The 24,723-nt window shown below is 34.5% G+C and overlaps 1 protein-coding gene across 1 annotated transcript; it reads left to right on the forward strand.

The window, feature by feature from the left end:
- The first annotated feature begins 1,843 nt into the window (after nt 1–1,843).
- On the forward strand, nt 1,844–23,649 carry LOC141702874 (mediator of RNA polymerase II transcription subunit 23). The gene is made up of 21 exons (XM_074506480.1): nt 1,844–2,240; nt 2,332–2,375; nt 5,780–5,876; nt 6,010–6,993; nt 8,101–8,341; nt 9,352–9,569; nt 9,867–10,074; nt 10,425–10,702; nt 11,416–11,499; nt 12,424–12,518; nt 12,718–12,880; nt 12,955–13,200; nt 13,881–14,051; nt 14,137–14,250; nt 14,352–14,477; nt 18,045–18,193; nt 18,791–19,031; nt 19,137–19,887; nt 20,359–20,540; nt 22,895–22,998; nt 23,123–23,649. The coding sequence occupies exons 1-21, from the start codon at nt 2,106–2,108 to the stop codon at nt 23,322–23,324; spliced, it is 4,833 nt and encodes a 1,610-aa protein (XP_074362581.1). The 5' UTR covers nt 1,844–2,105; the 3' UTR covers nt 23,325–23,649.
- Nucleotides 23,650–24,723: the final 1,074 nt, after the last annotated feature.

Below are 24,723 nucleotides of genomic sequence, written 5' to 3' on the forward strand. Positions count from 1 at the left end.
CAGAGGTTAGACGGACTCAGAACATCTCCAATATTAGGTATAATATCTAGTTGTTACTCTATTATACTTAATACCTTATCATCTGTTAGGTATAATTTTAGATAAAAAGAAACTAGCACGTCATCATCTATCATCTACTTAAATTCTTATATGTAACCCTAATTATATTTCATTATAAAGTTTTTGTTATTTATAATATATATAACATAAGTCATTTTTTCAATATTTAAGGTACTTTTCAAATACTTAATTATAATTATAAAAATTATATATATATGTCATTGTTATTATACGTATTGATGTACTATTTATATTTTATTTATAAAATATTAATGTTATGTAATATTAACTATAAAAACGTTCCTTTATTTTTAGCTAAATCTAAACAATTATAATATAATAATATTAAGATATTTTTTCTATTATTTTTTAAGTATTTGAATATATTTTCAACCAATCATAATAATTTTTTGTTCTTATTTTATAATGTTTACTTTAAAATATTGACATAAATGTAATAATGTTAATTAATTTACTTTCAATAAAATATATTTGCAATTAATAAAAAAATATTATTTTGAATATAACTAATGAATATAACTATTACTCTGGAGTAAAAACTCTTACATGTACAATAAAATTTTAGCTAATCATATTTTAGCTAACAGTTTTTTTTTTGACAGATTTTAGCTAACAGTTTTAATGCTCTCATGAACTCCCAACCACCCCCGATAACATTACCAAACTCAAAAGCTAAAGGAAGAAAAAAAACTTGATAGTTTGTAGGATTGTAATTTGGCAAACTAAAGTTTGTTGGATTTTGATTTCATAAAAATCTCACTGAAATAAAAAAAATTGAGATCAGTATTCGATTTTTGAAAGACAAAAATGTTGATAGGGAATGAGTAGTTTATTAGTATAAAAATTATATTATAAAGTTAAAAGTGAAGTTTTATTGCTTGGGTGCCAATAAAATTTGAAGTTCTGTTACTTGAATTAGCACCAAAGGATAGCATAAAAATTTGTAAATATGGGAACAAGAGTGATAAATTCGGGCACAAATTTTTCTCAAAAATAATAATTATAAAGGGGCAGAGGGTTTGAATTTGATTATTTAACTGTCGAAGATGCACTTAATTAAATTCGACAATTTTTTCATTTTAAAAAGCGACATTGAAATTTATTGACTTAGTTAATATAGGTGATATTTCGGTCAAAAAAATATAGATGATATTAGATACTTTATCTTAGTTAATCAAGATAACAAATTATGAGATGTAACATATGTTAATTAAAAAATAATTGAGTACAAAAACTTCTACTAAAAAAGGATAAAAAATTAAAATACCCATAAAAAATAAATAATTATCTGATTTTATGATGGAAATTTATGTTCACTTTCTAAAATTTTATAAAAAATTACACATTATTTACATGTGCATCCATTTTTTATATTTAATAAAGATACATCTGTATAATCGTCGTTTACGGCTTACTCCCGAGTTTTTTAATGGGAATAAAGTAAGTGAGTAGGAGATAAAATTATTTCATTCCATTTTTGAAGTGAAAGTTTTGAAGTGAAAATTGTTAAATTTGCATTCAATAATACTTGTTTTCACTCCTTTTAAAAATCGGGAGCACGGGAAGTGAAACAACTTTATTTACCCTGCACTTACTTTACTTCCTTTTTAAAACTGGGGAGCAAGACGTTATTAAAAACAAAAAGGAACTATGCTTGCATATAATGCGTGTTTTTTGTAAAAAAATTAATACATATTTTGAGCCGTTATTTTCTGGTATTGTGAATTAATTAAAGCCGAAAAGTAGTGTTTTTGGGAATATTTTCCCGAAAAAACACCCCAATAATTGAATCACAGTTCCGTCAAAAGAAACCTTATAATTAACTCCTTGAAGATTGTTAGTTACCGGATCTTTTGACGGAGAATCTAACAGCTGAGCTCCAAATTCTTTTTTTACCACTACCAGAAAAGAGCGCATCGAGGAAAGTATAGTCGTTGCTGCTGACGTCTAATCTTCATAATTAGATACATACATACACTTGATTTATACACACACTTTAACAAGTACTGTCAAGTTTAGAAGAAATGCTGAGAGCTCCAAATGCGAACTCTCAATCAAACCCGACAGACATGGATACTAACCATCAAAGATCTTCTCGGGCTTATCAGTTCCACCCGGCCCGACCCGTTATTATCGATCTCTTCAATCTCTACTTGGGAGTAATAATTACATCTTTATTTTATTTCAAATTTGTTTTTATTTCAGTTTTTGTTGTGTTTTTTTTAATTATTAGTGTTTGTATTTTTGCAGAGAAATAATCGGCATAAGGCTGAGGAGAACATTAGAGAGCCACCGTAAGTTGTTATTCTGTTACTTGTTTGTTTTGGATTCTGTTAGTTAGTTAGTTTGTTTCTAGGGTTTATGCCATCTTTTTTTTCTTTACTTACTTATAGTCGGTATATATAGGTTTTGTTAACAAAACTGATTAGAAACCGAAAAAGGATCCAGTACAGAAAACACCGAATTGGCTTTGTTTTTTTGTTGCGAGTTAAGTGTCTGTTTGTTATATACAAACAAACTTAAAACTGACGTATTAGTTGAATTCTGGGAAGCAACATAGTGGCAACTTAGTTCACGTATTAGTTGAAGGGTGATGTTTAAAAATACCAATTTTTGGGGTGCAATGGCTGAAAATACCCATTTTCAAAACACATGGCTGAAAATACCGTTTTGGATACGCATTTTGTAATTGGGTAAGTGTAATACGCATTTGAAAATTGGGTATCTAAGAAAATTACTAAAGATACGCATTTGTAGTTTGGGTATTACCATTGAGATACGCATTTGCCAAATGCGTATCTTAAAAAAAATAAAATTGGATACCCATTTGACAAATGCGTATCTAGTACAAAACACGATACCCAAATGAAAAATGCGTATCCAAAACGGTATTTTCAGCCATCCACTTCCAGAATGGGTATTTTCAGCCATTTGCACCAAAAAATTGTTATTTTTAACATTCTTTCTTAGTTGAATTCTGAGAACTAACAAATAGGTGACTTAAAAGGTACACATTAGTTTAATTCTCGGAAGCTCACACAAGTACATGCGTCCTACTCCTACATCCCTCAGTATTGCACACACATGTATCTGTATCGAATGTTCTTATTAGGTACATGATTTGCTTAATTTATATCATGTGTTATATACCATAGATCTTATAATTTTCTGCAATCATGCATTTTAATGCTAAATTGTGACCATTTTACCAAGGGTAAGACCATCATTACCGATCTCAAAAAGCATAAATTTTAGTATGTAGCAATGGTTTACGGTATTTTGTGCTTTTTGAGTTTTTTTGATCGTCTAAAGGATGTAGTGTTTCAAATTGAAGTTAAAATTGAAGATAAGCGAAAGAAACTTAGCAATTCCTTTTACAATTGCTAGCTATTGATTCTTTTCCCCACATATTACCTCCCTCTTTATTAAAAAAAAAGAAAAGAAAACGTACAAGTAACCAACAATATGTTTGTACTGGCCAAATTTCTTATCAAGGAATGCTCACATGAGTGTGACACCTCGGGTTAAGAGCAAGTCCAACAGATTAGCTATCCCGTGTCGTGACTCTTATTTATATACCGAAAAAAGTTCCCTGATCTCCTCTCGACACACGTGGGACTGGTTGTTAGAGAACTCAAAAGTACACCGCTACACCACCTTCACTTTGATCGACCTTCCTTTTTCTTCGTTTACTATCAGCGTCGCTGCACCGCTTCCACACCTACGATTTCCTTCCTTTAGCCACGTTTAATCTCGCCTTCCCATCGCAATGCTCCTACTAGCCTTCCACGATGATCACGGTATCGACAATCGATTCCAACTCCAGTCTCGTATGATAAAGGATATGGAGAATGATTTATGTTACATATAGGGTTTGTGTTGGATTTATGTCTAGAAATTTGGTGATTTTTGTTCTCTTATTGGTGATTTTGTGTGAATTTCCGGTCTTTTATGTTGAATATTTCATGATTTGGCGATGGAATTTGGTGATTATGTAGATAATGGAGTTTAGTGAATGGTATTGGTAGTGGTGGAATGTTGGTGGCAGTTTAAATTTTGATGATTTTACTTTATTTTTTATAATTTTGTTGGCTATTTATGATTTTGGTGGTGATGGCGGAGGTGATGTTAACGGTGGTGGTAGTGTGGTGGTGATCAGTGGTAGTTGTGAAGGTTTTGTTGATATGATTGTAGTGATATGTGTTTAAGCTTGGTGATTTCTATGTAACCGTGGTGATTTTTGTAGGATGTTGGTGATATACAGGTGGCCTGTGGTGGTTGTCGATGTTGGTCGACGTAAAAAGAATATGGTAGTAGAAGATGAAAATGAGACTAGATTAATGGGTGGTGGGAGATGAGTTCATGAGTGGATAAGATTAGATCTTTAAAACTCAAGGTTTTCATTGGAGCAAGGCTCTATATATATACCAAAGTAAAATGCGGGTACTTGGTTTAATACGCCGTTAAATATGCTCGTATTATACATCTGTTGTTTATAGATTGGTTGGCAGAGTCACTTATAATATATTGTAGGGTGCTTACTATTCAGTTTGAGATGAACAAGGGAAAAATTCAAACAGAATTATACCCAATGTTTGTTAGTGTTTTGGTTTAGTCCCAAAAGCTGTGGGGTTGGGTTCGATTTTAATATATATGTAAAACCAACGGACTTTGAACTTAAATTATACATTATAATACTATATATGTTAGTTATGTATATTGCTATTGTTAAATACTCATATCGATATACATGATTTAATATAATAGATATTTTATAACACCCTAAACCAAGGTTGTAACAATCGGGAATCGGAGCTAATTGGTTGAGGTACCGATTGCCTAATCGGTACATCGGGGTTTATTCAGAACAAAAATAGGATATATTTTAATATTTTGATAATATTAATTTTAGCCTTATATATTATAGAATATACCATTCTAAAATAATTATAACGATTAATAAATCGGACGGATCAAATATGTATTAAGAATTAATTGGGGATGTCTTATAAAATGGGTTTTTAAAACTCTGCAAAAACTCATCACTTCTTCTCTTTGCTGTTGTTTTAATTCAAAGAGAAAAATCAGTGGAATTAAATATTAAATTTGCATCCACACTTAATTTGTTACTTTTTTAAATATAAAAAAAAATGTGACAAGCAAAACCGTTAGACTGTATGTATGGTCAGTTTGGTCATTTGCGGTTTCCAGTTCGATTTTAGAAATTATGAACTCGATGCAATTCATTTGGTTCCACCTTCTTTTAGTCCGGCCATTCTCACCCTAATATGTTCCTAACTTAATCCTATAGGTATATGCTGCTATTTTATAATTTTTTCTAAATGACTAGTACTTCCTACAAAAAGTAAACTACTGATTCTCCCAGATAGTTACACTATAGGTGTAATAATGTATTGCTGCTTGCATGCCAGCATCGTTGCTACTCTTGCCGGGGAATGCTTTAAACCATTATTTTGTTAATTGTCAAGTCTACTTGCAGTAAACATGCACCTCAACAAAGGCAATGGTCAATTCTGCCTACACAGTTATATCACAATATGGAATAAGAGCTAATAACAAGTCTTGAAATATTCATTATATTGACTATATTGTGCTGTATTACTATTAGCCTCTTCTGTTTCACTTCTACTAGTGTTGAAATATGATTTATTTTGATATTAAGAAGATTCAATTACAGGAACAAATCACAGAAACGTGTTACTGCTAACAGGGAGCTTCCTCCTCGGAATGAACAATTTCTTATAGATTTTGAGCAGCTCCCAAGCCAGTTCCCTGTAAGTTGTATGATTAATACCCACTTCTTATTGAGGAATAATTGAATTGATACTTGAATGTGCTTCTTCCTGTGCTTCGCTCTTCCTCAGGGTACACAGAACTATAATAGTTGACAACTTTGGCAAATTTCAGGATCAGGAGCAGTTGCGTGCAGTGACAGAATCTGTACTTATTTCTCTGGTTATTCAGTGTAGTGGTCATGCACCCCGTGCTGAATTCCTTCTCTTTGCTTTGCGTAGTTTGTGCGGCATAGGTTACATCAACCTAGATACTTTTCTTTCTTCACTCCTTTCCTCAGTTACTGCTGCCGAGTTATCAGTGAGTCAGGGAAGTCATGTGATGTCTACTGCCCTTGGTTCAAATTTATCTCATCCTGGGGTATTACCATCTTCTGGTTTGATATCCAATGCATCTAACTTTCAGTCTACAAATCCTGCATCTCCATTGCATTCAATTCACGGTATTGGATCTCCTGCTCAATCAGCTAACGAACCATCTTCTCGTGGCCCTTCAATACCTATAAACTCATCTGATCACACTTCGAACGGGCAACAGTCTATGACCAGAGTCAGTATGTCAGCACGAGATAATGCCATAAGTAGTTTGCGTCAACTATGCTGCAAGATAATATTAACTGGCCTTGAAACGAACTTGAAACCAGTAACTCATGCTGAAATTTTCTATCATATGCTGAATTGGTTGGTAAACTGGGACCAAAGGCAGCAAGGAAGTGATGAGCCTGACAGTATACGATCCTGTAAACCTGACAAATCTTTAATTGAATGTCTTCATAGTTGTTTGGATGTGATATGGCTATTGGTTGAGGAGGATAAATGCCGTGTGCCATTTTATGAACTATTGCGCAATTGCTTACAATTCATAGAAAACATACCTGATGATGAGGCATTGTTCACACTCATACTAGAGATTCATAGGAGGCGAGATATGATGGCTATGCACATGCAAATGCTAGACCAACACCTCCACTGCCCTAGCTTTGGAACAAACCGCTATATCCCTCAGACCATTACAAACATAGCAGTTGATCAAGTGTCAAGCATGAGATTTTCACCGATCACATATCCCAGTGTGCTCGGAGAACCATTACATGGAGAGGTGAGACTGTTATGTAGTGTTTACTCTGAGAACTGTTTTATGACTCTTACTGCTAGTTTCTGTTACTAATTTCTATTGATATAGAATTTCACATTATTACTAAGAGCCAAAAGTATAGTTACAATTGACATTGAATTTCACATTATTACTTGGTCTCCAAAAAAATTCTTACCAATTGTAATCCGAAATAGATGAAAATACTATTTTAGTGCTACTACAGTCGAAGTACAGTTCCTGTGATTTATACATTTCAGTGCCGAAAAGAATATGTATGAGCAAGAACAAACATGGATATAAAGATAGATGGGGTGAATTGCGAATTTTGAGCAATAGGATCAGTAGTTAACATAACTATGTAGCTTTTTGAATCTGTAATGGGTTAAATAGCATTAAAATTGTTTTAGGGGTTACATGTGTTTTCAGTTTGAGCTGCATGATGAAGTTTCCAGTTCTTACTCAATTTTAGGCTATAATGTAAGATGATGAAGTTCTTACTTAATATAACCATAATGTTGTGATAATTTTGACTTGGCTCTATAACTTTGTTTGAGTCTGACATCCTTAGGATTGCTTCCTGAGCCACACGTAGTGGCTGCATAAGACAAATAATTAGATGGATGCAATATCCTTAAAGATTCAGTTGCACTAGTATTAAAAACTTAATGATCAGCAAACCCTACTTCCATATTACAGAGGAGAAGATTAAGATGCTTTTATCTCTTGCTATGGCCTAGCGAATAGCCCCCTCCTGTAAGGTAATAAGCGGTTGAGGGTTCAATGCTCAGTGGAGGCTTGATGAGTACATTAATTTCTACAAATGATCATTTTTTTTAAAAAAAATTATGAAAGTGCTGCTGTTCATAAGGGCGTTTTTATTTCAATAATTAATTGTAATTTACTTATGCCCTGAAGATTGTTTTTTTGTATTTTGTTCAATATTGCTTCCTTATATTTTGTCTATTTGGTGAAAGCCAAAGCGTTATTGTTCTAGCCAACTATGTTGACTTGTCATGTAAATTACTATTAGGACAATTTAGGTCATGCTTGAAATTACAATATGAAATGATAAAGCCATAAAAATGTACTAAACTATCCCTTTTTGTTTAGGATCTTGCTGCTTCTATTGAAAAAGGAAGTATGGATTGGGAGAGAGCTATGCGTTGTATTAGGCATGCTATTCGTAATACTCCGTCACCTGATTGGTGGAAACGTGTGCTTGTTGTCGCTCCTTGTTATCGGCTACAGTCTCAAGCTCCTACTGGCGGTGCTGTTTTTACTACTGAAATGATTTGTGACGCAGCAATTGATAGAATAGTTGAACTTTTGAAGTTGACAAATTCAGGCTCAGGCAATATGCACATTCATTCGACTTATTCCACTGCAACATAATTACATTTATTTATTAATGACTATACGCATCTTTTTGCTATATTCTGGCAAGTTACTACTACAGATCTAATTCTTACAACTGATGTTTCTAATTGATCGTTAGACAATCTTTTAGCCGCATTGTTCATTATGTTCATATGATGATTACATTGAGCTCTTAATACTTAAAAATCTGCCGCTGTTGATATTTGTTGGTGACTGTATGGGGTCAGTATATGTTATTGATAGTTTGTCATATTCATCTGAAGCAGATGTATATTTCACTATTAATTGTGTTTTAACTTGTCTTCTGTACATGTGGCATGAATGATGAGGCCTTGATGTATTTGTATTAGATCGTAGTAGTTACTTACCAAGGATACGAATATTAAAAATGTGAAAACATCTACTACCCATTCATCAAACTCATGTTTGCTTCGTCTGCTTCAGATTTACTTGAAGCGCCCACACACACACACACACACACACATATATATATATATACGGATTTTCATATTTATATATATAAACATGCAGACATTTTTAAGCTTGAACTCAGATACCCTGTGACATAATGTTTTAAATATATGGCATTGTTTTTACGATAACCCAAGTATATTTGTTTCAGTTTTTCGTTAGGGTAGTGCCATGCCATCCTTGCATTCATTCTCTTGCAGTCTTTTCTGTTGTTTTTTCCCCAATAATACTTAGTTATTATTAAAATCACATTTCAACTTAGCTTCTGTAAATTTAGAATATGTTTTTCCTCAAACCAGATTAGGGTAAGGTCTGGGTACATTTTACCCTCCCAGCTTAGTATGTGATAAGTATGTTTGGTTAGGTCTTGGTTTATTAGGAAATTAAGAAAATGCAAGCTCTCTCACTAGAAACCATGGTGAATTTCCTGATATATATGTTTTGTTCTTCATGAGTGCCGTGGAGTTAATGTTATCTTCTTCTATGCTAATTTGTCATGTTAATTTATTGCAGACATAAATTGCTGGAATGAGTGGCTTATCTTCGCAGACCTATTCCATTTTCTCATGAAAAGTGGGTGTCTTGATTTTGTTGATTTTGTGGACAAATTAGTTGCACGGCTTGCAGACGGTGATCAAGTTATTCTTAAAACAAATCATGTCACGTGGTTGCTTGCACAAATTATTCGGGTTGATCTTGTTTTAAATGCTTTGAATACGGACCATAGAAAGGTTAGGTGTAATATGTTTAAATTATCATCTTATTGTTCCAATTAAAATTTTTACAACTTTATTTTCTTGTCATTTAGAGTAACATCTCTTTCTATTTATGCCTTATTTTAACACAGTAATATTCACTGTACTATGGTTTATTCAAGTGTTTGTAATATTGAAGTCATAATTATATCTACTACTTACAATGAAAAGGTTGAGTTCAGTTTCAGAGTGTTAAGTTATGGTGTTGTCCTAGTTGTGATACTTGGCCAAATAATTATTTTAGTTTGACATAAAGGTTTTTGTTTCTGGTAGGTAGAGACAACCCGAAAGATGCTATCTTTTCATAAAGAAGAGAGAAGCTCTGACCCTAATAGTCCACAAAGTATCCTTCTCGATTATATAAGCAGTTGTCAAAATCTACGTGTCTGGTCACTGAATACAGCAACCAGGGAAATTTTGAACAATGAGCAGCTTCAGAAAGGAAAGCAAATAGATGAATGGTGGAAGCAAACAAACAAAGGTATGTTTCTTGGATGCCCTCCTAGTATATCTTGGCCGTATTTTATTTTCCTCTTTGCAGTCTGATGTGAATTGATAACACTTTGGACCTGATTCAAGTGTCCCATGTTTTAAATAGAAACAAAACCTCTCCAACCACCCCTCGTGCCCCTGTGCATCTGTAGTTGAGCTATATGTCAGTTATTCAATAAAGCTACGTTGAAGACACTAATTATGCCTTAGTTTCCTTGTATGCAACATCTCCAGAATAGTAGAATTTTCCAATACAATCTTCGTCTTGTTTATTTATTTCCCTTATGATGTAGTTTTCCTATCAAAAAATAACTAGCAAATGACCTTGTCAAACATCAGGGGAATTTATGATGGAATACATGAATATGGACGATAGATCAACTGGCATGTTTTGGGTTGTGTCTTATACCATGGCGCAGCCTGCATGTGATACAGTGCTCAGTTGGTTAACATCAGGTGGAACAGAGTCACTACCAGCATCCAATCTACAGGCGAATGATAGAATTACGGTGATAAGGGAAGTTAACCCTGTGCCAATATCACTCTTATCAGGGCTTTCAATGAATATGTGTATGAAATTGGCTTCTCAGTTGGAAGAAGTCATGTTTAATGGGCAGGTACTTTGTTTCTTCTAGTATTTACCTGATGTTGGATTTTCAATAAAGTTTGATTCTTTTTACATGCAACATAATCCCCACATTTTAATTAGGATTCTAGACTTTGTTTATTTCAAAAATTTGAGACTAATATAAGTGATATGTGGTTTCCATCAATATATTCTTCTATTTATGTGCTCAAGAAACTAAAGGGATAGTAGAAGTTCTGGGCTTATTTCACGCTGATTCTATATTTTTAAATTTATATAAATTTCGTTTTACGTTAAAAAATGCGAAGAACACAGGAAATATATTTTTATAATGAATGATTGATATCGCATCCTTCCCACAAAATTGAAATGTTTATATCATTTAAAGGGACCAGTTAAAGACGTCCCATGTCTCTTTTTACCAACTCACTTGCTAGCTACTCTTTCAAAAGACTACCTCCAACTGCGACTATCTGTGACTCACTGATGTTCCATCAATATTTAAAATGATTCCTTAATAGTATAGTGTCAGGCTATTGTTAGCTGCAGTTTCTGTTTTGATTTTTTAGAGGGCTTCTTGGCAGGAAACATCAAAGTTATACAGACTGTTTAACATTCTACATGTCTAATTCTCTATGGTGTTTAGTCATTATATAATGTTTCTAGCCAGTTAAAGTTTTGAAGACCATTACTTCCAAGTCCAATCTTAACTATAGTTTGAAATGTTGTTCTCTACTCATGCAGGCTGTTGCTAGTATTGCATTGGTTGAAACGTATGCTAGATTGCTGCTTATTGCACCTCATTCATTGTTCCGTCCACATTTAAGCGTAAATTTTTCTTTTCCTTCTTTTTTATGTCAATGAGAGAAATGGTTTAATTTGAATGTCTATTCTTTCATATCGTTACATTGGTTGCACTGGTTGAAACGTATAAAGACTTTACAAATGCTTGCATGGAGGTTTTGAGGTTCCTTACTAAATCAGCCTCATTTTTTTTAAATGAAAGTACCTGTCCTTTGTAAATCAAGTGAAAGATATATGCCATGAGTTGAACTTTGGGGTGTTAATTTTGGTATTATTAAAAAGATGTTTGATTGAAAGAAGTGACTTCATTGTCATTTAAATTGTTTTATAATGACTAATTATAGCCTCTGCAGTGCTGATTTTCAATCACTCTACTAACAGTCTTTACAGATAATACACTTGCAAGTCAATATTATTCATGTTGCTCACGTCCTTGTTACAGATTTTCTTTTATTTTTACCAAGTTCTGTCAAAAGTATTTCTCAATGCTTGCTTTCTAGTAGGATAATCTCCCCCCTCCCCCCTCCTATTTGGTTGGACTTTTGACCTTGCTAAGTTTTCCTTTCCCCTGCTCTTATTAGGATGGACCTTTTTCCCATCCATCCCCCTCTTCTTAAGAGTCTTACAAATTTTACCTTGGCTGCTGGATTGGGTCCTGGAGTTAATAAAACCATTTAATGTTATAAATCACTGTCTGCAGGCATTGCAGCTTTAGTACTTTGTTATAGATCGAGTGCCATCCTTCTTTTTTTTTTCCTGGTACTTGATTATCTTTCTTGGTGGATTTCCTCCATCTCTGCTAGTGTACACTTGTTTGCTAAACTGCTTGTAGTTAGTTTTACTTGAAATTTATATTTGGAATCTTCTTTTTCCTTATTTCTTTCATACCTGTGAATTGTGATTTTCTTAGAAATACCTATGCAATGTGTAATATTGCGAATTTTGCAGCATCTAACACAAAGGAATCCGGCTACGTTAACCAGGCCGGGGGCATCTCTTTTAGTGCTTGAACTTCTAAATTACCGATTTCTTTCACTTTACAGGTAACTGTCCAATAATACTGTGATAAAAAATACTTGCATATATATATGTGTGTGTGTGTGTGTGTGTGTGTGAGTTGAATTTAAGGCAATTAAGTAACATAGCCGAGAAGTTTTGTATCAGACAATCAGATGCTTGACATTTTATGGGAATCTGTGACCCATATTGGCTTTTCGTTTTGGTTCTTTCTGTCATTTGTAGGTATCTAGGAAAGAGCAAACCATTGATGTATGATGTTACAAAAATAATTTCTAATCTGAAAGGGAAACGTGGAGAACATCGCACTTTCAGATTAGCAGAAAATTTGTGCATAAATCTTCTTTTGTCACTGAAGGACTTTTTTGTCGTAAAGAAGGAAGGGAAGGTGCAAACCATTGCTTAGTATCTAGTTTTTCCCCCCGGCTGCTTAAGACTTCTCATTTACCAAAACTTTTTCAGGGACCTACTGAATTCACTGAAACTTTGAACCGGATAACCATCATGTCCCTTGCCATCATCATCAAAACACGTGGAGTTGCTGATGCTGACCACCTTCTCTATCTTCAACCAATGTTGGAACAGATATTAGCGACTAGTAAGCATACATGGTCTGAAAAGACTCTTCGTCATTTTCCTTCAGTTTTGCGTGATACCTTGATTGGGCGCATGGATAAGCGGGGCATTGCGATACAAGCCTGGCAGCAGGTTACTATACAAATCCTATCATCCTCCAAAAATTTGATTTTCATTCCCTGATTATTTAAATATTTTCCTCACCCGATGAATATTAGCATTCAATACAATCTATTTTTGGCTGCTGGGATTAGTTTAAGGTTCTGTTTGCTTTTACACTTTCTTGTTTCTCTATTTTGTTTTATGTTCTTTGTATCAAAGTAACAGATGTGGTGAGTATTAAGTATTAACATTCAAATCTTTATCTGGTGTTGCTGATTCAGTCTATACATGTTAAGTTCAGACTCAAGATTAAATTTTACGTGTTTCGAGTATATGCTTTCTTCTGCTATATATATAGTTATAGTTAAAAGCAATCAATAAGAATCTTTTAGACCATGTACATATGAACTAGGTGCATACTTTGGTTGGTTTAACAATTGAAATATCTAATAGAACCATTAATTACCAATATAAACTATGTGATCATTTCTCAATGTTTTACTCAGATTTCAGAAGTGTGTCATTTGGGACAACTAGTTTGATCACTTAGGATTATACTTAGTAATAATAATCAGTTGTCTCTTAGATATATCATAATTCCAAACTAACAGAAGTGGGAATACATCAATTCTCAATATTTTTCTCAAATTTAAGAAGTGTGGTCATTTGGGACACCTACTTTGTAACATATATTGATTTTTTTTTGACAGGCTGAAACAACTGTGATCAATCAATGTACGCAGCTTCTTTCACCAGCTGCTGATCCTACTTATGTGATGACTTATATTAATCATAGTTTCCCCCAACACCGACAATATCTTTGTGGTGGAGCATGGATATTGATGCATGGCCACCCTGAGAATATTAACAGTGCAAACCTTGTAAATTCTACCTGCTTTGTTCCACTATTACACCTATATGTACTTTATCTTTCTCTCTTCGTTAATATTAAAAAATCAAATTCAGGCACGTGTCTTGAGAGAATTTTCCCCCGAGGAGGTTACAGAAAATATATACACAATGGTGGATGTACTATTGCATCACCTTCAACTAGAGCTCCAGCGTGGGCATTCTTTACAGGTTCTGCTGCTTACTTTTTCCCTCGTTCTGAAACTTCATTGTAATGTTTTTTTATTCTACTCCGCCACTTAAATTTTTAAACTGTTTTTTGTCTTCTGTAGGAGCTTATGGTAAAAGCATGTGCAAACTTGGCATTTTTTATATGGACGCATGAGTTGCTGCCTCTAGATATATTGCTTATGGCACTAACCGACCGTGATGATGATCCCCATGCTTTGCGTATTGTGGTATGTTACATAAACTGTTGCTTATGCCTGACATTCACTTTCCTGCGTGATCCAAAATCGCTTTCTAAAACCTTCTGGGTGATGACCGTTTGATGCTTCAATTACCCGAGTTTACTGTCTTATACAATTATATGGGTGTCCTGCATAACATTAAATTCGATAATCGATAGTGCTGAAGTAAATAGTTAACCTATTTAGATCTGATAATTTAAGTAATCAGTTTGTCCAATATAGTAAGATGTATTAGGTGGTTAATTCGTAATGGTAGACCCTTGCATTTAGAGCTGTCAAAAAATTCGAAAAATCCGATATTCGTCCGAAAAATCCGCATCCGTATCCGAGAAAAAGCGGATATTATCCGTATCCGATAAAAAGCGGATATTATCCGTATCCGAATTCGGGATATTCTAATCTGAAACTAAATACATATATAATATTTAAATTATATAAATATATAATTTTAAATATATTTTTTTAGTTTATAGTGTGTGTAAATGTATTAAATACTATGTTTATACAAATTTTATATAATTGTATACATACTTTTACATATATAAATATATTATTTGTATTTTAATCATAAAAAATGTTCTATAATCATCGTCAAAACGGTAGGGGCAACAAAAAAATTCAAAAAATCCGATATTCGTCCGAAATATCCGCATTCGTATCCGAAAAAAAGCGGATATTATCCGTATCCGAAATAAAGCGGATATTATCCGTATTCGAATCCGATGATTGCGGATGCGGATACGGATATTGGCATATCCGTATCCGAATTATCCGTTTGACAGCCCTACTTGCATTTTTTTTGGTAATTGTCAAATGTAACTCGTAATGGCAGCTTCTTCTTTTGTGTGAACCAAGTCCTGTGTATAAGTTATAAGTATGCTGCATAATTTGTTTATTTTTTGTTTAAGACATTTTAAGGAATTTTGTGAGGAAAGTGTAACAAGGCAATGAAAGAACAAGAAGAATACAAAACTTAAATCTTGAAAGGGATTTTCCGACTTTAAGCATCAAATAAAATGACTCGATACATGAGTATTGTGTTGGGATATATAATAAACCAAACTAAATAAATATTAAATATTAAATCATTTACAAATCTGAAAAATTAGTGTGTGCATGAGTTATGGAGATTTGAAAGGGAGGATTTGGTGGGAATAATAATATTCTAGCTTTAATTTAGGGATTATGAGTCGAGGTTGGAGTTATAAATAGAATAGCTATTCGTGTGTTTGGGGCACGAAGAAATAAGATTGACTTATGTGTGTTTGTGGAGAGTGGGTGGTCTCTCGAATACCACCTAATTGTGTGTGCGTGTGTTTATCAATTAAAGAATTCGTTTCTTTTTATATATATATCCAAAGAGCGGGCCTGGACAGGTCCTAACAGTGGTATCAGAGCACCTTTGTTCTTGGGGCAATGTTGTTCTTGGGGCAACGATAGGTACAAAACAAGTTGTATCAAATCGACGACTTGGAAAAAAAAACTGAAATAATGCAAGCAGAATTTCCGAAGTTCAACATTGAATAGCTTCAAAATGACATTTCTTTCCTCAAAGAAGGTATGGTTGCCATACTTGCAAAAATGGACTGCTATAGTCGCGAGACTAGTGGACCATCACCGTCTGTTATTGACAATCGGCAAGGCTTGAAACGGGTCACGGATTCGGTCCACGAAATTGAGGAGAAGCTGAAGGGAGTACAAGCGACTGAAAGAGATCTTAAATCAGATTCTCAAATGATTGGTTTTGGAAAACTTCAAGAACAAGAGACTTGTTTGTCTAATGTCATCGCCTCCAAGTGCATCCATGGACTCTTTATCGCAAAGACTTGAAACAGTCATGTTCGAAGGCGTAAAACTTGAAGGTCGGTCGTTGGAGGCTGAACGTTATGTTAAAATTAGTAACTTCTCATCACCAACTAAGAAGGTCTGGTCAGTTGTAGTAAACTTGAGACATGATCCTTTGTTCTTGTACAATTGTGGGGAATGTCAAGCACCTTCTTGTACTTGGGAGGAATTTAGAAAAATATTGACGGAGAGGCAGGGGTTCTGGATTAGAAAGAAATGGAAAAAAAATATTGATGGAACAATTGTTCATTTGAACCTTGAGGACAAGGTTCAAGTTTGGCCGGCGGGTAATGTTAGGAAACATAATAAACCAAACTAAATAAATATTAAATATTAAATCATTTACAAATCTGAAAAATTAGTGTGTGCATGAGTTATGGAGATTTGAAAGGGAGGATTTGGTGGGAATAATAATATTCTAACTTTAATTTAGGGATTATGAGTCGAGGTTGGAGTTATAAATAGAATAGCTATTCATGTGTTTGGGGCACGAAGAAATAAGATTGACTTATGTGTGTTTGTGGAGAGTGGGTGGTCTCTCGAATACCACCTAGTTGTGTGTGCGTGTGTTTATCAATAAAAGAATTCGTTTCTTTTTATATATATATCCAAAGAGCGGGCCTGGACAGGTCCTAACTTATTGTGATCAAGTGATATAAATTAATAAGTCTTAATAGGGCTTATCAATTCTCCGCAAATCCAAGAACGAAGAAAAACAATAAGAAAAGAAAAAAATAGAATATGTGAATGATAGAGCAGATTGAAATAAAAATTTGATAGGGCAGATTATCTCAGTGTGGTCATTGCAAGAAACATGGCCATGAAGAAACAGGGAAAACCTTAATGTTTTAAATGTATGAAGTTTGGAATTGAGCAAAAGCAAAAGTGTCAATAAGACACTTGTTGCTACTAACAATGAAGAACTGTTGTTTTAGTATTGGAGGATGTGCCCCAATAGTAAAGTTGGATGTTAGTGAGAAGTGTATCAACAGATCAATACGGTTGAAAGTGCACCAAAAAGCAATATGTAGAGAGAAGTTCTCCAACCAAACTGGTGATGACGGGAACAAATCAACTTTGAATTGTTTCTAGAATTCTATCTGATGCAGTCAGTTGGTTAGTAGGACAAGTAGTAGTACTTTAAACAAGTGAACATAATAGATTGGGATCCTTAGTATCCTCTTTAATGTTTTCATTATTAGCCTTCATACAGGCTTGTTACTTGCATAATAGGGAAAATGAAAATGCAGTCTTTATTAATGCCTCTTCTACTGTTTTCTATATTTTGTCTTCTTTGAAGGCCTTAGTTGTTTACCTTTTCAGGCAATAATTCATTTTGGACTCTGAAGTATGTCATTCTGAACACTTTGATTGCTAGATATCTATTTTGGTTAAAAGGAACCTTCAATGACATGTTTTGGACAGATTGACTCCGTGGTTTGACAGATTTTAGAAGGATCAGTCTGTAATGTCATTGTACATATAATTGTTACCAGTCGGAGCAAACCACTCACATGCAAATTCTGTCAAGTTGGACGACCGATTGTCAAGTTACCCAAAACACGCAATTCAAGTTCAGTTTAACCAAAATGAATATTCGGGGTTTAATGTGTTCAAAAATTGACTTACTGGAGGGTGCATAATGGATCATCGTCTTCTACTAATTAGTATTCATTTTTATGAAGTTTGGGTTAATTTTCATCTGAGCAGATCAGTCTGCTTGAGAGACAGGAGCTTCAACAGAAAGTAAAGTTTTACCTTAATAATCGTGGCCCACCTGAACATTGGCTTTTCTCTGGACCTTTCAAGCGTGTTGAATTGCAGAAGGCTCTTGGAAACCATCTGTCATGGAAAGAAAGGTAAAAAGTTTAGAAACTGGCATGCTTTAGGATTTAACTTAGTGATGTATATATACTTTGTTAAGGGGTGTGTGCTTAATTATGGTTTAATATGTAGATTACTAGTAATAACCTGCCAAAATAAAATAATAAATGTTCCCTTTTAGTTTCTGTTACTATATCCGTTTTCTGAGACCTCCCTGGGAAGGAGTTGACCTTGGAAATTGAGGTATTTAAATATGAATGTACAGGAATCCTGTTACATTGTTTCTCTTGTAGTCTGAAAGAATATTGCTCTTTTTTAGCATGAAGAAGATACCTATATAGAGAGAATTGCATTTTAAAAAGTTTGTGGAAATAATTACTACTTGACAACAAAGAAAAAACTGAGCACTTGATATCGGTGTATCCCTCCAGTCGTTATGATTTTTACATGTTTACATAAAATTAGGTAGGTAGATTCCACGATATATTATACAGCTATTATAGTTGAACCATCTCTCTCTCACCTGCTGGCTTTAGCATTCCTCGATATATTATTTGCTGGCTTTAGCGTTCTCGTGGTCTAATTGAGGATATGACATGAACTCATACATTCTGTTCTTGTATACTATGCAGGTTTCCTCCGTTCTTCGATGATATTGCTGCACGATTGCTTCCTGTTATCCCCTTGATTATCTATAGACTTATTGAGAATGACGCCATAGATGCAGCTGATAGAGTTCTTCAATTGTATTCCACATTTCTTCATTACCATCCTCTAAACTTTACATTTGTTCGTGACATACTTGCATATTTCTATGGTCATCTCCCAGGGAAACTCATTCTCCGTATACTGAATGTGCTAGATATTAAAAAGGTTATTATGATTTTCTTTCCTTGTCCACTTTTTCTTGCTTAATTGTGTTCAATATCATGTTGTGGTATTTTTTCCTCTGTGTTCATTCTCTTTTCTTTTTGTCAGATCCCATTTTCCGAGTCATTTCCTCAACATATCAATGCCTCAAATGCTGCAATGTCTCCCCCATTGGAGTACTTTGCTACTCTTCTATTGGGCATTGTAAATAATGTTATTCCTCCTCTTCATAGCTTAAAATATGGCCCAGGAGGAGATGTCCGTGTTCCACATAACAAGATCCCAGCAACATCCCAGCCTGGACCAACAATTGCAGTAGAAGGTCAGAAGGCATTCTATCATATTCCAGATCCTGGAACATATACTCAGCTAATTCTTGAAACAGCGGTCATAGAGATACTATCACTTCCTGTATCTGCTTCCCAGATTGTGTCATCACTTGTTCAAATTGTTGTTCATATTCAACCAACTTTAATTCAGTCCAGTCATTGCCTTCATGGAGCTTCTAGTGGAGTATTTTCTGTTTTGCCAACATCGCCCTCAGGGGGGAGCACCGATTCCATGAGCGCAAGTAGATCCACACCATCTGTTTCGGGGATAAATTCCTCCAATATTGTGTCTCGAAGTGGTTATACATGCCAGCAATTGTCTTGCTTGCTAATTCAAGCGTGTGGTCTTCTTTTGGCTCAGCTTCCTCAAGAATTTCATGCACAACTTTATATTGAGGCAACGCGTGTAATAAAAGACAGTTGGTGGCTTACTGATGGCAAAAGGACCCTGGGAGAACTAGATTCAGCTGTTGGCTATGCTTTACTAGATCCAACCTGGGCTGCTCAAGACAATACATCTACTGCCATTGGTATGTACTGCCCTCTTGATACAGTGGTAAAATTACAGTATACCATTTATTGTTTTTCTTTCTTATATTATGACATAGAAAAGATTAATGTTGTGTTTATACAGAAGATGGATGCTCCTAAGAAGACCCAAATATTCTTTAATTTCTAAATTTTGAATGCCTTTTCAAATTAAAACTTTGACACTCCTACATTTCTTTTCAACAAGTGTTCTATTGGCAAGTCCAGGAAATGTTTTAAGTGGCTCAGATTAGATAATCACAATCAAGCAATAATATGACATCCCACATCAATTCGAATTAGTTGTTGAAGGCCTTTTTTTCGACAATTTTGGATAGACCTCTTTAGTTGTGCAAGGCCTTAAGCACCCTGATAGTATGCCGCAAGCTATCATTATTTTTCTTTGAAACATGTACTGTATTTCTCTTTTCCAACTCTTATCCAGTAATAACTTTCCTGTTTTTTGTTGCCAGGTAATATTGTGTCCTTGCTTCACTCTTTTTTTAGTAACCTTCCACAGGAATGGCTAGAGGGAACGAATCTTATCATAAAGCATCTCAGGCCCGTCACATCAGTTGCTGTGCTGAGAATAGCATTTCGTATCATGGGCCCACTGCTTCCTAGAGTGGCCAATGCTCACAGTCTGTTCAATAAGGTATCGAAAAGCAATCATCCTGTATTCTTTAAGGATTCCCAAATGCATGTGAACTTTGACCTTAATGCTATAAATATTCTTAATTACATATACTTGCCAAATAAAATATTTTTTTGGGGAGCCTGTCATTTATCCAAGTTGGTGCATGATATTTTTGGGGTCTGTCTGTACTTTTAATTTACCCAAGTTGGTGTACTCAACCAATCAAGTTGGGTTATTTCGGATTTGGGTTGAGAGTTTTGCCCTAAGATTTAAATTGGACTTGAATTTGACCCAAATTTGTACCGACCAGTTGATAAAAATTCCAGGTGTTGCTAGGTTAGATGTCCTATTGATAGATTCACAGTATTTATAATTTGAACATTCTTATTAGAGGATTTATAATAATAATAATAGTAAAAATTATTATTATTATGGGTCCTGTTCCCTGACAATCGTGTGTCAAAGAACCCTTAAAAGAACCCTTAACCAACACATCATCTCCTGGCAGTTGGATCCACGATCCAACGGCCAGGATTTAAAAAAAAAAATTACCTTTCCGCGCTTTTTTTTAGCGGAACGGAGAGGTTCCGCGCTTTTTTTTAGCGGAACGCCTCTCCGTTCTGCTAAAAAAAAGCGCGGAACGGCCAGAGACTTATAAAAGGTTGTGTTTACATACAGTTCCTTACACAAACAAAACCACCATCTGATCTGATTTTCTTGTTCATTCTGGTCTGTCCTTTAAACCATTTCGTTCGTGATCTCTGTTCTTGAAACACCAAAGCCTTAACCAACCCCGCCTCCCTCACCTCCAAACTCTGATGCTCCAACGCCAACATATAATACATAAACGCAAGACAATCCTTAGGACTCTTATAATCAAAACTCTGCCACCCCTTCTCCTTCTTCCTCCTCGGATAATCCTTAATCGCCCTCGCCAACTCCACCGCACACTTAACATCAAACCTCTCCCGCGCAATCAACTTTGTATTATTCATTTATGAAGATGGGAGAACTTAGGCTGGTAGACTTGTTGTTTTGGAGGAGGGGAGTTGGGGTTGAGAGAGGAGAGAATGGGAGAGAGAGTGAGAGAGAGATAGTGGATTTGCATTGGGATTTGTGAGGAGGGGTGAGATGAGAGAAATGGGGTGGTTAGAGTGGGGAATTTCAGGGTGTTTAGACAGGGAGATGATAGCATTGTATTGTTGTTGTAATGAAGAAGACAGGTGTGTTTTAGTTTGGTCTGAATGTGGAGATGAGAACTCTGAACTCAGAGCCTTATCTGTTCAACTTTTGGTAATGAGAAGAAGTGTGCTTGTTTGTTCTCTGGCCGTTCCGCGGCGTTCCGCTAAAAAAAAGCGCGGAACCTCTCCGTTCCGCTAAAAAAAGCGCGGAACGGTAATTTTTTTTTTAAAAATCCTGGCCGTTGGATCCACGATCCAACGGCCAGGAGATGATGTGTTGGTTAAGGGTTCCCTGACACACGATTGTCAGGGAACAGGACCCTATTATTATATCCAATACATCTAAGGTCTTTGTGCACAAGATGCTGATCAAATTTTAAAATTTTCACGTTTGATCTGAAGTTATGTATATGGCGAGTTGAACCTTCAAACATCCATCTCTTGTGCTTTAGTTAGAAATTTATCAATTCTGAAAACATAACAAATTTACCTGCAAGTTAAGGGTGAAGAATAAACTGGCAAGTATATAGCACACTATCTTGCAGTACATTGAACAGGATCATGGTAAGCTGTTTTACTTGACATGGCACATGGGTGAAATGTTTGCAAGTGGCGAGACCTGACATAAAGTTAGAAGTACATGCTTATAAAATGTTAAAGTGTCTTAAAGGAAGCATCCTTTTTTTAGCAAGCCAAGATGGATGTGTGCGTGGGTTCAATTAGCAAAAAAAAGAAGAAAAAAATGCTCACTTCCTCGACTTCTATCTTTAAATGAACTTCTGGTCATGCTTGGACCCCTGGCTTATCCCATGCTATCCTCCCCTGTATTGAATTAGAATCACTTAATACCCTCATGCTATCATCCCCCTCTAATCTGTTCCGCCAACTTGTTTTAGCATGAAATGTTGTATATACACCTGGAAAATGATCATACAGCAAAGTAGATATATATACATACCTTCATAGACATTATTGTCAATTTCGGAGGCCACTTCTACATACAGATTACAGAATATGATATGTTGGTTTAAAGGTAAGCTATGGGTATGTAGCTAATTAGTAAATATGATATATAGAGTAGAGAGTACAATTCTTATGGTTCTTTATTCACCGAGAATAATGGTGCCTGGCACTCATGTAGGTCCTTGATTGCTTATTTTCCTCCACTGTTTATGTTTTTGTATGTATCAGTCGCTCTCAATGCTATTAAATGTACTGGTGGATGTGTTTGGGAAGAACTCACAGCCATCTACTCCAGTGGAAGCCTCAGATATAACAGATCTTATTGACTTCCTGTAAGATTAAAGTGTTTTGCCCTTGTATAATTAACATATTAATAGTTTTATCTGTCTAAAATAGTATTTCTTTTATTTATTATGCAATCTAATTTCATGATTATGACATATCTGCTTTCATCAGACATCATGTTATCCATTATGAAGGGCAAGGAGGGCCTGTTCAGCCAAATAGCAAACCTAGAGCTGAGGTTTTGGCTCTGTTCGGAAGGGCGTTGGAAAGTTTACGTCCAGATGTTCAGCATCTTCTCTCTCACTTGAGAACTGACGTGAATTCTTCCATTTACGCTGCTACACATCCAAAGCTAGTCCAGAACCCCTTGTAAATATTTCACATGCCACGGTTATTTAGTACCACGGACTATATATCTATTGATCAGAATATTATTACTCCTGTATAACTATTATGCATTGCTGCTCAATGGAGTCTGTAGGCTGAATAAACATTCAGGGCCCCTGTTATAGGAACTAGTAGAAGACAATATACTTAGGGTTAGTATTTGTAAAACCTAGTGTACTAATCAGGTTAGAGTATAATACGCCGTCTGCCTATAATACTATAACAAGCAGACATATTCTTCTAGCTTTAATAATTTTCTCTGTTGTATCGATGCTGCGCTTTTGTTGTAATCAAATTTTTTTTCTTGATCATTCCTCTTTAATTTTAACAGTATTGACCTTACATAAAAATTGTCTTCGTTAAAAATTCAATTTCAGATTGAGTGCTTGAGAACTGGCAGCTCTGCATTTCATGATTGGTTTCACTGTTTCTGTCTTTAATTTTTTTTCTTGGCCTTATAATAAATTTCAAAAGTCGGTCTTTAAATGCAGGGTTTTCATGGGCTGGCTGGTGAATTTGTTATTGATTTTTTTTTTGAAAGTATTTTTGAACTCAGGGAAGATATTACATTTACACACACAAACACGATGCTCAGACAATTTTTCTCCTTGTGTCTGGAGAATTTAGCATGAGAAAAATAAGTTATAGGTCCCTGAACTATATATATTTTATTGTCTAGTTCCTTTCACTAAAAATTTTGTATTGCGAGTCACTTAAATTTTGAAATTTTTAATATAAGTTCTTTTATTAAAAATACTAGGATTTTTCATACGGATAAAAATAATTTTAAATATGTTAGTAATACCCAAATTTAAAATTTAAGCAATCAAATTGAAACTTTAATTATCAACAACACTCCTATGACATCAATTTTCACAAACTATGTTTGATTCAAAATTTCATAAAATTTTGGTCCCTTAATTTCGATCAAAGAACCCAAAATTTAGTGTCAAATTTAGAATTTTTTGAAATGGACCTAGTTTGGGAATGTTTGTGAATTAAGTTTAATTTGACTACTTACACTACGTCATAAACTGGATTCCGCAACCGTTCACACTAGGGTTGCAAATAAAAGTGTAATAATACCATTCAAAATCAATGTTTACCGCAACCCCTCTTTTTTGATGTTGCGCTAGAGTCAAAATGTGTTATCAAAATGAAATATATAATTAAAGATGATTTTTCTGAATTTAACTAATTAATAATTTTTTACATAGAAATGAAATAGTAATTAAAATATATATATTATTTATTTTTAGAAGTTAATAATATTAGTATATGAATTATTTTTAACTAAAATCACTAAATGAATTGAGTATAGAACATAACATCTTATAATAGTTTTAAAATTTTATAAATAATTTAAAGTAATCAATTAATTGTAA

This window comes from Apium graveolens, unplaced genomic scaffold (genome assembly GCF_009905375.1).
Source record: "Apium graveolens cultivar Ventura unplaced genomic scaffold, ASM990537v1 ctg5824, whole genome shotgun sequence".
Taxonomy (NCBI): Eukaryota; Viridiplantae; Streptophyta; class Magnoliopsida; order Apiales; family Apiaceae; genus Apium; species Apium graveolens.